This window comes from Ahaetulla prasina, chromosome 1 (assembly GCF_028640845.1).
Source record: "Ahaetulla prasina isolate Xishuangbanna chromosome 1, ASM2864084v1, whole genome shotgun sequence".
Lineage (NCBI taxonomy): Eukaryota > Metazoa > Chordata > Lepidosauria > Squamata > Colubridae > Ahaetulla > Ahaetulla prasina.
Genome location: NC_080539.1, coordinates 99,408,144 through 99,422,927, shown reverse-complemented (window position 1 = coordinate 99,422,927; position 14,784 = coordinate 99,408,144). Strand labels below are relative to the sequence as shown.

General features: G+C 38.8%; 1 protein-coding gene across 3 annotated transcripts in view; it reads right to left on the bottom strand.

The window, feature by feature from the left end:
* EPM2A (EPM2A glucan phosphatase, laforin) overlaps positions 1-12,296 on the bottom strand; it is a 62,290-nt gene extending 49,994 nt beyond the window's left edge. Inside the window, exons 1-2 of one of the 3 annotated variants that reach the window (XM_058170166.1) lie at positions 11,881-12,016; positions 11,013-11,694 (exon numbers count right to left, since the gene is read on the bottom strand). Coding sequence is in view for 1 of the 3 variants with exons in the window: in XM_058170158.1 (XP_058026141.1) it covers positions 11,881-12,148 (268 nt within the window). In the remaining 2 variants the exon portion in view is untranslated. Of the gene's footprint in view, positions 1-11,012; positions 11,695-11,880 lie in introns of all 3 variants that reach the window. The other 2 variants (XM_058170174.1, XM_058170158.1) reach the window with 2 other exon arrangements.
* Between the last annotated feature and the right edge of the window lie 2,488 nt (positions 12,297-14,784).

Here is a 14,784-nt window from a genome sequence, read left to right as displayed (position 1 = left end):
AGAGCCTTGCAAGAAAAATGGCTATTGTGCCAGAGTGTGTCTATTTGAAAAAGCTTTTGCAAGAGAAATGGCAAGTGCGTAGGTGTGTTTAAAGGAGGAGAAATAAAGAAAAAGGACCGTAGAAAAGGGCTTCAGAACAACCACTTTGGGACAAATGTGGGTAAAGGGTTGGAGGAGAGAAGATTTTATTGGATGCAGTAGGAGGCTGGGGAAAGATGGGGAAGAAGAAGTGGACACAGGGAGAAAATAAAGCAGGAATGTATAGAGGAGAATTGTGAAGGATCTTAGTCCAAATAGACAGCAGGCAGCCAGAATAACAAAGGTGCAAGTACAATACTCCACGGCCATCTTGATGTGACCAGCTGACCTCCACCAGCTCACCACCACCCAGTTGCCTCGGCCAACACACCTCAAATATATAATCTATATTTTCTAGAACCCTCTATAGATGTCAGGCTCCCAAAACCAAGAAAAGACCCATTGTGGTTCTTCAAAGCAGATTTCTTTATTGCTCCTCACCTATATACAGAATCCAAAAGCAAATTGCCAGCCACATAAAGTATATACCGTGAGAATTATTAGGGAAGAGCCATCCTGACCCTCTCTTCCACACAAACTGAGTTATCTCTTGTTCCTCCGGTATGCATTCCCTGCCTCTTGGGGGTCCAGACTACATTCCATCATAGTAGATGATGGACTACCACCTACTCAACAGCATTGCTCCTAAAGGAGAGGTTGGAGACAGAGGTCAGTTTCACATTATTTTATCACCGATTTGCCGCGCACCAAAAATGTGAGCACGTGCACGCTCACCTTTCGTGCATGCACCCAGCCTTTCGCTCATGCACTTTGCTTGTGTGCGCGGCTTGCACGCATGTGCGCGGCTTAGAAAATGTAGCTAAATAGGACGACATAGTGCCGGGACAGGTGGACAGGCGCAGGCCCACCTGCAGGTCGCCATTACCAGTTCGCCTGACCCAGTCCGAACCGGCTGAATACCACCAATGGTTGGAAACCAGGGGGAAGTGATCATATACCTTTAAAGTGGGTATCTCTACACCTTCCCCTTACCTAGCAACCTGCAGGATCCAGGACAGAAATGAATTAAATAGACAAATGGTAATGCTCAGACTATAGAGGATCTTATCCAGTTGCTCCAGTTCCACAAACTTAAATGGATCCCAGAGTACATCAGGAGATTTGCCTCACTCTCCACAGTTGGGAGTCTTATTTGCATTCTAGCCACCATGCTGCCTCACAGCAGCTCTTCCTGAGTTCCTGGACCTGGTTTCTTGGCTGGAATTCCCCCAGTTACTTTGTAGAGGCTATAGTTAGAACATGGACAACAGTATTACATTTCCTTCTCACATGATTGGTCTTTAGAAATTGAGCCAGAGTGAAACCAGAGAAGCCATATTCTGTAATCTATTTAGATAACCTTAGAGATGAATTCCTAATATCTGTCACTTCTATGAAGCACTATTAACAGATTCTAAACAAGTTTGAAGAAGTAAGCTCAGCTAGTATGCATTTCAAGGGACTTTTCAAATGTATATTATACAGTCTGTACGAGTCCATGGTCTAATGACAAAGAAATATGTATGCTTTAGAATATTGTAATAAAGCTAATGAATAATGCTTAAAGCTATTTATACTGCTGGAGTGGCTTGTCTGAACTACTGCTGACATTTGTAATTGAACATTCCTTCCTTCCTGTGAAGCTAAAAAAAAAGTAAAGTTTAACTACTTACTCTGGTTTTCTTATTTGTCACTGTAAAAAGAAAATCCGTAACTAGTACTGGGGTAATTCAGTCTTTGCACTTAGGGACAGGTTCTAGGAAGGGACCCGGAGTTCATAACTGTCATGACTATCTGTAGGAGATGACCAGGCTAAGCCTGAGAGAGGGGTCAAACATGTTATTAGTCTTGAGTTCCTTCGCACCCACAAGAGATCTAAGTCCAGCCCACCTTGAATTCCATTGACCCTTATCTATCACCAATTTGCTTTGACCGTTAGTAATGTAATATTTAGCCTGAGACACAAAAATGGATGCATGCTAGACCTTGAGCTTACTTTGGAATAGTTGTGATGTGTGATCTGAGTATGGGGGGGGGACATTAGACTAAGTTTCTTTTGATTGTCACATATAGATACTCCTTGCTTAATGATCAGTTACTTAGTGACCAAAGTTATGGCAACCCACCCGTCCCCAAAGATACTTCCGTCCTAGTTCTAGAGTTCCAGAGTGGCACATATATCTCATGGTCATGTGCTTGCATTTTGGGTGCTTGGCAACCAACTCACATTTATTTCCAACATCCTGTGATGTGATCACAATTTTCTACATTTTTTCCAGGGCTACCTGTAATTCCTGGACTAAATGAGATTTCTCACTGGCCACTCCTTGTGTGGGGTGGATGGACTTATTTGGATGGTATGTCCCAGGCACCTAACAAATCTAAGTTTCAAAAGGCACTTGAGGATTTTCCCTAACTGGTAAGCAATTCTGCTAGGTATCTGGAATTTGGAAATTCATGATTGCTTTCTATTCATGGGCTAATTTTGGGTTTACGAGAACTTCTAGAAGATGAAGCTGTAGAAGATACCTGTAACACAAATAGAGGAAGATGAGTGAACATTAGGTGGGAGCCCACGTTCAAGCCTCCACTGTGGCAGTAAGAACAGTGAGAAATGACACTAAGGAACGGCACTGGACATTTGGTTCAATGACTGTTGCAAGGGTCTCATTTGGAGGGAGTGACTATTGTATTATCCTGGACTTCCTGCAAGGATTGGGAATTGCAGGCACTATGCCCCAGTGGTTCCATTCTTTCCAAACCAGGCAATCCCAGTTGGTAGCAGTGAGGAAGATAACGTCTCTTCCCTGTTGTCCATGGAGCTGCCTTTTTTTTGTAATTTTTTTGTATTTAAAAAAAACAAACATACATAAAACAATCTTCAATCCAAATACATTGTCGGTGGGTTGAGCCTTTGAAGCACCACCCAGAAATTGGTTCAAAAAGCAGCAGCCCATGTATCAGTGAAGCAGAGTTGCTATGATCATCTAAATCCTATTTTGGAGTAATTTCACTGACTGCCAATAGATTTCTGAGTGCAATGGGATTTTAATTTATAATTCCCTTCAGGCAGCTTTAGGGCTGCTCTTCTCCTTCATACTCTTGTCAAATTCTGTTGATTTTGAGGGTAGGGTCTCACAGGCAATGTTTCTTGGTTGCAGCACCTGCACTAAGGGTGGGGGATCCTTGCTGCTGGCTTTCAGGAAATTATTCCATAAGGCATCGAGGATAATGTGGTCATGACTATGTTTACTACACTGTTTTAATTCTTAATTTTATCTGTTTTATATATCAATTTAACTTGCGACTCCACTGGTAGCTGCTTGGAATTACAGCAGTATAAAAATACAACAGATTATAAATACATTCCTTCCATTTATTTCTTATACATAATTGAAAGAGGCAAAAGAAAAAGAAAAAGCATCTTTATCTTTCACCAGTCACTATTTCAATGTTCTACAAAAATGATCAAGTGCTAGTCCCACTATGCTGTAGAGAAACTGAGATTTTCAATTCTGGTACAACAGTGACACTTAGTGGATTTAGGAGACATTAATTTTATTTGCTGACTGCTTATTTGAGGAAAGGGAAGAAAAAAAATAGAGAAATAGAAAATAGGCAGGGGGGCATTCAAGAAAGATACAATGACAGAACCACAAAATACCTATTTCTACGTACATAGCTTTAAATATATCTGTATTTAGGAAGCTCACTTTTTGAGGGATCTCCTTTTAGCAGTAAAATTCCAAGTGAAGCACCCTGACCAACCCAACTGTTATAATCTATTTTTGCAGGCATGAATATGAGGCAACATTCCCTTCCTCCCACAGGTTAGAAAAGAGCAAACAGACTAATTAGCAAACCCAGGGGGAAAAAAGGAAATGAGTCCCCTTTAGACTTGCTAGAGCAATTGCCTCTCTTTTGTATGTGTGTATTGGGGGGAGTAATGGTGAAGGCTCTGAAGGGCCTCTGGTGCTCAGCAGACTAAGTCTGTTATTAACACAGCTGCTTGCAATTACTGCAAGTTCAAGTCCCACCAGGCCCAAGGTTGACTCAGCCTTCCATCCTTTATAAGGTAGGTAGAATGAGGACCCAGATTGCTGGGGGCAATAAAGTTGACTTTGTATATAATATACAAATGGATGAAGACTATTGCTTAACACAGTGTAAGCCACCCTGAGTCTTCGGAGAAGGGTGGGATATAAATTCAAATTTTTTTAAAAAAGGCTCAAGCAAGCAATTTTTTTTATTAAGGAAATTGATTTTGATGCTTTTTGGGCAGGTGAAGCACACTTGTTGATTTGCTATCCCACCCTGTATGCTATTAGAAAAGCTACAAAGACTATGCAGGGTATTAAAGTAAAAGAAAGAAACTATTCCATTGATTTGCTGTTTCACTCAACTTTCACCTTGCAAGGAGTGTGATAAGGGAAGCAATGTTTCTTACCAGGAAGCAGTGCCCAGCTTTAGGCCTTTTTTAAGGTTTAAGAGGTGAAGCAAGGTATTGTCTTCTGCAGTTTATCAACTTACTCGCCAGGGGGAAAAAAGGTGAATATACCAAGCAAAGTAAAGAGCCAGATGATGCAGATGAAACTATCTTCTCCATCCTACTGTAAAACTGCATCTTTCTCTCTAATATTAATGGGGGAAAGCTTTGAAAACTAAGTGTGAACCATGGAAAGATATGGTGCTTGTTAGCAGTGACCCAGCACATCTGCCCAAAAATATGTATTGTACAAGTCTTTTCTTCTGAGTCAACCTCCCCAGACAGAGACATGAACATAGTGATCTTACCAGATGTCTCAAATGATTGATTGAACAGGACTTTTACATTTAGATCAAGGGCTACAGATTGCCTTAAGTTAGAGAATGTATTTTTTTTCTTATCTCCCCATCCCTAGCTTAAATTCAGACAAGATCAATTTAGTAGATGGTGCTATTTAGTGTTATACATGCAGCCATCCCTGCCGACTCACTCATACATTCTAGATGCTGCATATGGAAAAGACAGTGAATTCATCTTATCACTTATTTTGCATTCTCAGTGGCAATGGGGTGGGGAACTAGTCCAACCTGTCGTATCAGCCAGTGAGAAAAGATTAGAACAATGATCGGGGAAATGTGAATTGGCAGGGGTTTATTGAACACTACACTATCAAAGAAGATCAGCTCTGGGTTGATCTAACTCAATCTCTGATTGCTGCAAGAGCCACCACAGCATCGAGACTATAGCAAAAGAATATTTCATATTCTGTTGGTTGACAACTCATACAATCAGGCACTGATTCACATAACAACTGTGGCGAGAAAGATCATAAAATGAGGCAAAGTTCACTTAATAACTGCCTTGCTCAGTAACAGATATTTTGAATGTAATTGTGGTCATAACTCGAGGACTATTTGTACTGGGGCCTCATATTTTTCCTGCCCAAGTTCAGAACTTTATAATCTCCCCTGCTAAATTCCATCCCATTCATCTCAGCTCACTTCTCAAGCTTGTCTAGATATTTTAAAATCATCTCTTTTATCCAAAGTATTAGCAATCCCACTCAGCTTTAGCCCATCTGCAGACTTTTTTTTAAAAAAGTAACCCTTGACTTACTACCAGTTGCTTTGAGACTAATCAAATTATAACGGAGCTAACTTGGGGCTAGCTATGGCCTGAATTTGAAGTTCTGAAGGTAACCCCCCCAATTGTCATGTGACCAAACTTCCAGTGCTTGGCAACTGGATTGCATTTATGGCTGTTTGCAGCTTCCTGCAGTCATGTGACTTTGTTTTACAATGGTTTTGCCAAAACCCAGCATTTACTTCCAGTTTTCTGCAAAACCGCATCCATAGCAAACCATGGGTTTGCTTAAGAACTGTTATGTTCAATGACTGCCACAAAAAATATAGTAACACTAGACATCAATCATTTTCTAGGATTGACTTCTTTTTAATTACTAATGATTTGCTTTCTAGGGTGAAGAAGTCCAAGATATGCCCAAGAATTTTATCTGATCATAATCCGGTTTGGATAGAATTGGATCAGGAAAAGGGAGTTAGAAGATCATGGAGATTGAATGAAAATTTGTTTAAATATGAGCAAAATGTAAAAGAATGTAAAAAACAAATGAAAGAATTTTTTGTTATGAATATGCAGAACGGTACATCTATAGAGATGGTTTGGGACACTAGTAAGGCCTATATGAGGGGAGTTTTAATACATATGAATATTAAATATAGAAATAAATTGCAGAAGAAGAGAATGGAGTTAGAGGAGGAAATTAAAAAGAAAGAGCAGTTACTGGCAAATAATCCAGGAGATAAAAAAATAAAAGAATAAATATATTACGAGGGCAGTTCAATATGATGATGGCAGACCAAGTCGCAACCAATTTACAATATGTTAAGTATAATACCTTTAATAATGCTAATAAGCCTGAAAGGTGGTTAGCCTATTTAATAAAAAAGAAACAGAAACTACGTACTATTGGTACGATAGAATATAGAGGTAAAGATGAATATCAACAAAATTTGATTAAAAAAGCCTTTTTAGAATTTTATACAAAGTTATACAAAGTTATATGTTAGAGATTGTATCAAAGATATAGATATAGAAAGATATTTACAGAGCAAGGTATTCAAGAAATTACAGAAGAGCAACGGGAGGAATTGAATCAATTTATAACTTCAGAAGAAATAATTTTAGCAATTAAACAGCTTAAAATGGATAAAGCACCAGGAACAGATGGCTTAACGGCTGTTTATTATAAAAATTTACAAAATGAGATGGTGGAACCGCTTAAGGAATTGTTTAATAGAATTCAATTTGGAGGAGAAGTACCTCCTTCGTGGAGGACATCTTTTATTTCGCTAATACCAAAGGAAGATCAAGACTGTAATAAACCGGAAAATTATAGCCCAATATCGCTTTTAAATACTGATTATAAGATTTTTGCTAAGATATTAGCAAATAGATTAATGCCAGTTATGAGTCAAATAATTCATAATGATCAATCAGGATTTATTAGGGGGAGACAAATGAGAAATAATATGAGACAAACTTATTGTGGAATATTTAGAAAGAAACAGCCAGGGCTCTTTTTTCTGGATGCTGAAAAGGCCTTTGATAGATTGAAGTGGCAGTTCTTATTTAAACTAATAGAAAGAATGCAATTTGGAAGTTATTTTATACAAGCTATTAAAACAATATATCAGAGGCAAACAGCACAAATAATAGTTAATGGTAGATTAACAAAATCTTTTAGAATTGAGAAAGGGATGAGACAAGGATGTCCTTTGTCGCCATTATTGTTTATTTTGACTTTAGAATATATAGAATAGAATTTTATTGGCCAAGTGTGATTGGACACACAAGGAATTTGTCTTGGTGCATATGCTCTCAGTGTACATAAAAGAAAAGATACGTTCATCAAGGTACAACATTTACAACACAATTGTATTAGAAGTATTTCTACTTATTACTTATAATTTAAGTAATTATAATATAATATAATATAAAATATAATAAATTTAAGTAATTATAATATAATTACTTATTACTTATAATTAGAAGTAATTGTATTAGAAGTATTATTAAATAAAATATGTGGCTCAAATCAACTTAAGGGAATAAAAATTAATCATCAAGAATATAGATTAAGAGCGTTTGCAGATGACTTGGTTGTTACCTTATCTCAACCAATATGTTCAGCTGTATATTTAAAGAAGTTAATTGATCAGTATGGTAAAGTATCTGGTTTTAAAGTGAATCAACAGAAGACAAAGATGATAACTAAAAATATTAATGTACATCAAAAAGTAGATTTAGAAAGAGTAACTGGATATGAAATAGTTAAGAAAGTTAAATATTTAGGAGTATATATTACATCTTTGAATAAGAAATTATATAAAAATAATTATGAGGTAATGTGGCAGAAAGTACGGAAAGAAATGGAGAACTGGAAAAAGATACAATTGCCTTTGTTGGGAAGAATAGCAGCCATAAAGATGAATGTTTTGCCTAGGTTTTTATTTTTGTTTCAAATACTTAAATAGGATGCTTAAAAAGGATGCAAATTTGTAAGAATGGCAAAAAGGGATTAGTAATTTTATTTGGATGGGTAAAAAAACGAGAATAAAGTTAAAAATAATGCAAGATATACATGAAAGAGGGGGTTTAAAAATGCCTAATTTGAAATTGTATTATGAAGCAGTTGTTCTTTCACTAATTAGTGATTGGTTTAACTTAACAGAAGAAAGAATTTTGAATATAGAAGGTTATGAGTTGTTATATGGATGGCATGCTTATTTATTATATGATAAGAAAGCTGATAAGACTTTTAAAAGTAATATAGTCAGAAATGCATTGTTGAGGGTGTGGAAGAAATATCAATATAAGTTAGATGGTAAGATACCAATATGGGCAATCCCTAGACATGATAGAGAATATAAATATATATCAAAAAATGGAGGTGATTACTTATAAAGAACTTCTTTTTATGGAAAAGGGGGAATTACAATTAAAATCTAGACATAAAATGGGGAAAGAAGGGACAAACTATACATAGTTCCAGGATGGGCAGTTGCAAGCTAGATGGAAAATAGACCAGAAAATGGGTATTAGGCAAAATGAGGATAATTTGGTAAAACAAATCAGAGATCAAGGACAACAGCATATTAAGAGGTTGTATAATGTATTGGTAGAAATAGATTCAGAAACGGAATTAGTTAAGGATTGTATGATAAAATGGGCACAAAATATACAACCACCTATAATGTTGGAAACATGGGAAAAAATTTGGGTGAGGAATGTTAAATTTACACAAGCACAAAGCTTGAGAGAAAATTTTTATAAGATGTTTTATAGATGGCATTTGGATCCTAAAAAGTTGGCATGTATGTATTCAAATATGCAAACTAAATATTGGAGATGTGATTGTGACGACGCAACTTATTATCATATATAGTGGACTTGTAAAAAAGTTAAAGCATTTTGGATTAAAGTATGGTGGGTTGTGCAGAATATTTTGAAAAAGAAGATTCAGTTTACTCCACAGTTGTTTCTACTGGGAATAATCATGGGCTGTACAGTGATAGAGACTAAATTGATTTTAAATCTAATAACAGCCACAAGACTTTTGATTGCACAATATTGGAAGAAAGAAGATTTGCCTACAATTGAAGAATGGACACTTAAAGTATCAAATTTGGCAGAGATGGCTAAAATCTCTGTGTACTTGAAAGACTATACACAAGAGAAATATGTATCGGAATGGAGAATGTGGATTGATTATATTCAAAATAAAAATCAGACTAAAAGGTACCAAATATCTTATGAGTGAATTTAGGAATTATATTATATTAGTTTATATGTTTAATTGGGAGAGAAGCTGATGATACAAAGGGTGAAGAGTGACTAAGGATTATGATTTATGTTGTATTTTAATTTATGATTGTTAACTTTATACCCTGTACTTGGTTCTGGGAAGTCTTGGGGGGGGAGGGGAGGGAGGGGAAGGGGGGGGGAGGGGGGGGAAGATGAAGGATTATTAATGTACAGGAATGATTGAAGATATGTAATTAAAAAATAGCAATAATTTGAATAATTTGAAATGAAATTGGGGCTGCTCAGCTGCCATTTCAGAAGGGAATGGAAAGGGAGAGAGGAGTAGAGAGAGTGAAGGAAGAAAGTAGGTAGGAAAAGAGAAAGGTAGAAGAGCGGGAAAGGAGAGGAAGAAAGGGGAAAGAGAGAGGGTTAGAAAGGGGGGAAGAGAGGAGTGGGGAAGGAGAGGAAGTAGAAAAGTGAAAGAGAGGAAGGATGGAGAAGGTAGAAGAAGGTAGAGAAGGGAAGAGGAAAGGTTGTGTTAAGGAAGGAAGTGGTAGCAGAGCAGGCCCGAATAAGTAACAAATGAAAGTTAATGATTAATGTTGAATAAGAGACTGTACATTGAATATGTTGTTGGAAAATGGAATTAAAACTTTATTAAAAAAATATATAGTAACATTGTGTTCATAAAATAAGTCACGACTTATGATCATGATGGACAGACTCCATTATGTAAATTAGGGACTATCTATATTGCTTCAACATCCCCACCCAGCTATTGATAAAAAATGTTGAACCGCAGAGTTGTCTGGCCCTCCATTATGTACAATCCTCTCCCAAGTTGGAGCCATTAATGAGCATTCACTGGTGTGGTTATTTACCCAACTGCGAGTCTATCATCTAGTTTATAATTTAGCATTTTGTGAAAGGGAATATAATCAGCACTTCATCCAAGGCTTTGCTGAGTCTAATTACAATTCTACAGAATTCCCCAGATTTACTATGCTAGTAACTTCAACAAAGAAGGAAATAACATAATGTGGAATCGTGTGTTTACAACAAATCCATGCTGGCTCCTATTCATTGTAGCATGCACGTTGTAATGAACAGTTCTTCCCACTGTATTGCAGAGAGGAATATGGGATATATTCATATAAGTACAACTTTTCTGAAAAGAAGGAAAAGTAATCAAGCATGGGGTGAAAAATGTTTGTCACAGAGACAGAAGTTTAACTTCAACTTCAGCCACGGAAAGTAACTGGATGAAGATGGGTTAATAACTCCCTCTCAACCAACCTATCCAGCGGGCTGTTTTGGAAGTATACCATATATGGGAATCTATCCACCGCCATGGGTTCCTGGAAGAAAGGCAGGGTACAGAACAAATAATCATGGAAGACAAAACATCCTGCTCATGGTTTGAAAACAGCAACAGCTTCTCATACATTCGCTGTGGAACTTCTGGGGGCATTCGGGGCCAGCTGCCAGTACAGGACAGCAGTGACTACTCAGATTATTGCTTGATAATATCTCTGGGCCTCTTCTGAGAGCATCATATGTCATGTATGTGAGATAGGTGGTTATATAAATGTGATGAATAAATAAATAAATCTGGGGCTACCTGTCAATACAGGGTAGCAGCGACTCTTCCTATTATAACTTCTCTGGGCCTCACCACCAGCTTCTTCAAAGAGGCCACGAGTAGCAAGGAAAGCAGCTGTGTTTTTTTTTCTCTAGGCAGCACCGTCATCTCCATTTTTCCTACTTCAGTGCCCCCCGAGAAGCTGTGCAAAAGACAGAAGTAGACTTTTTCTCTTTTGCAAGCTTTCTCTTTCGCGCACTTCCAAACTCCCAAATTCACCTTTGCCTATTTCTTGTCGGGAACGGGACAACTTAACCACAGGCCAACTTGCTGGGGCCAACTCACCACAGCCAATTCGCCACAGGACAATTCACTAGGGGTTAATTTAAAATTCTATTTAATTATTTAAAATAAATAAAATAAAATATTTTCCTGTTTGCCATTCGCATTTCATTCTGTCCCTCCTTTTGCATCCTTTCTTTCGTGATTCCTATTCCTCCGTTTCTTGGATAACTCTCTTGTCCCGCAGCGTGTTTGTCCTGTGGCGAGATGGCCGTGGCAAGTTGTCCTGCAGCGGGTTGGCCGTGGCCAGTTGGCGGTGGAGAGTTAGCTGCGGTGAGTCGGCCGTGGTGAACTGTCATAAACCCTTTCTTGTCAGCTTGCACTAAAGGAGCTGGGAATGGAGGAGAACGGCCGTTCATCGCTTACTTGGGCACCTGTCCTGTTGCAAAAAGAAAAAAAAGCAGTACGTAAGGTGGTTGTCGTTCTTTTTCTTAGCGGGAAAGGTCCAAGAGAAGGTAACGCGGGGACGCGGTCGCGGTCACGATTCTAGCCCCCCCCCCACCCTCGCAAGCGGGGGCGCGCGCTCGCGGCCGTGTCCCTTGGGAGCGCGCGAGGCTTGCGTTACCTTCCCAGACGGTGTCTCCTGTCTCGAGCCGCCTGAGGAATTTGTACCAAAAGGTGCTCGCGGCTTCTTCCTCGCCGGGCAGCGCCACCTCGCCGAGCCACAAGACTGGTTCTTGAGCAGGCAAGGGAGCCAACGGCCGGCTGGGCTTCATAACCAGCGCGCGCTTGGGATCCCATTGACCCAGCTCAGGCCGTGACCCCGACACGCAAAGCACCGTCCCGCCTTCAGCCAAACGGGCGGGAAGAATTACCCCGAAACGAAACAACATGGGCGACCTCGGACCCAGCAGACGGAGAGCAAAGACCCCGGTGGGTGGGGGGCGGAGGGAGGGGGAAGAGGAGGAGGAGGAGGAAGGGCGCACTCAGGGAGGTTCCCCGTTCCACTGCTGGTGCCGGTGACGTCAGCGTCGCCGCCACGTTCTATGGAGCGAATCGGGAGGAGAAAAGTGGGCAGGATTGGCCGGGAAAGGCCACGTGACTTGGCCGGGCAAAGAAACTTCTGTAGTCACACAGCGCTTTCGCGCTGCGGCGTCTATCTTCGGCCTTTACTCTCCGTTCGATTCACCGAAGGATCGAGTTCCGAGGAGTCTTGTACGACCTAGAACAGAGGTCTCCAACCTTGGCAACTTTAAGCCTGGCGGACTTCAACTCCCAGAATCCCCTAGCCAGCAAAGCTGGCTGGGGAATTCTGGGAGTTGAAGTCCGCCAGGCTTAAAGTTGCCAAGGTTGGAGACTTCTGATCTAGGAAAGCCGCCGGGTTCTATAGCCTGCAGAGGGAAAGGGAAGGAAGGAGAGAACGTTTCCCCTCCCCCCCCCGGACTCCGAGGACGGTGCGCAACGCAGCTCCCAGGAGGAAGAAGCGCTGCTGATTTAGGGGAATTTCCTGGGGCTTGATAAAAAAAGACCCAAATAAACTGGACGCTGCTTCGATTTATCGAGATTAATCAAACGGACCTGGGAATATCCTAGCTTTCCCACTTCCAAGCAGAATAAATGTCTCCTTGCTGCCAGATATGAAGGCAGGCTCCCAAATCAAAGGTACATCATCAGAAATCTCGCGGATTCCAGAGTCCTTCCAAAAGTTGCCGCGGATGTATAAGTTTTAATGGAATTGGGTTTTTTTTTTTAAATCAATAGGAATAAGCATTTCTATTTTGTTTAAATTATTAACAGGGAAATTTATTTTCCTGAACTCGCCTTCCTGTTGAAGGGTCTGCATGTCCCTGTCTGTATGTCATTTAAAGGCCAAGTACGGCCCATTCCTCCCAAACTTGTACTCACCCGAGGAAGCAATTAATCCTCAAAATGGAAATGCTTTCTCTACGTAAACGTTTGTTACTTTTTTAAGACTGAGATGAAGGAATGAAAATACCATCATTTAGTGAAATAGACATATATTCCTCTAGTTTTCAAAACTCATGAGATCTGATGATGGAATCCAGGTTACATTAGGTTTCTTGGAGCCTTTCTTCTGCCTTCTCATAGATTATTGGACAAAGCATTTACTATTTCATGGTGTGTTCTCAAATTATTTATTAAAACATTGAATCAAGTACTGAGGTATATAAGAGAACAAATCTTCCTGTGAAATCAGGAAGTTGGTTTGCAAATCTAATAATGACATTTGATCACATGTAAGTTTTCATAATCCTGTCTTTGTAAGATTATATCCAAATCATTATGCATTTTTGCTACTGCACATTTGCTTAACAAGAAAAATATATACTGTATTTCTTGCTAAACATCAGTATTGGATATTACACAACAATCTTATAGAGGTGAAGGTCCAAAATTGTGTGTCTGACACTTAACACTTTACTGGCAAAGAAACACCTTTTGTTATTTGGACAAAGCTTCATTAAATTTGTAAACATCCTTAGGGAAATGCACTTTCCCTAAAAAGTGCCGTGGTGGCTCAGGCTGTAAGATAGCCTGTTATTAAAGCACAGCTGTTTGCAATTATTGCAGGCTCGAGTCCCACCAGGCCCAAGGTTGACTCAGCCTTCCATCCTTTATAAGGTAGGTAAAATGAGGACCCAGATTGTTGGGGGGGCCAATAAGTTGACTTTGTAAAATATACAAATAGAATGAGACTATTGCCTTACACAATGTAAGCCGCCCTGAGTCTTCGGAGAAGGGTGGGATATAAATGTAAATAATAAAAAAAAAACTTTATTGGCAAAGAAACACCTTTTGTTATTTGGACAAAGCTTTATTAAATTTGTAAACATCCTTAAGGTAATGCAGAATTGGCTTTATAAAATAATGGAAAATTCATGCCATAATCTTTTGGATGGCTATTTAGAACTGAATTGTCAAACTCTTATCAAATTTTTTAAGGCCAAAATTATTTGAAGCCAATGTGTATGATTGATCAGTAGGTAATGAAACATCTGATTGAAGTTCTCGCTACTTAAAGGAGTTGCCAACTATTACTAAAACTTCATTTATTTCCGAGAAAGATTGTGAATATTGGCTGTTTCAATAAAGTAATGACCCAAGACATTCTTTGTTGTAGTTTTTTAAAAACTAGTCTCTTTTCATATGTTATTAGGAGTTAAATTATAACATTGTAGCTCACACAGCATTGCAGGAATATGGACAGTTCTAAAGAGTTCATAGGATTGATCAACATATTAAGTCTAAACAATAATTGTTATCAGGTCATTGCTTTCACTTTCTAAAATATCTTTGTTTTTAAAAATATAATTTTAAAACCTATAGTTTATAAATAATAAACAATTTATGACAGTATTTCCACAACTGACAAATCATAGGGAGTTTAGTAGTAACAGGCAATATTGTTAAGTGCTAGTGTTAGAATGAAATACTGTATTCAGCAACAAATGCTTTCAACATACAAGTTTTCTTCATAGGTTTCAGCTAACGAAACACTAAACCATGG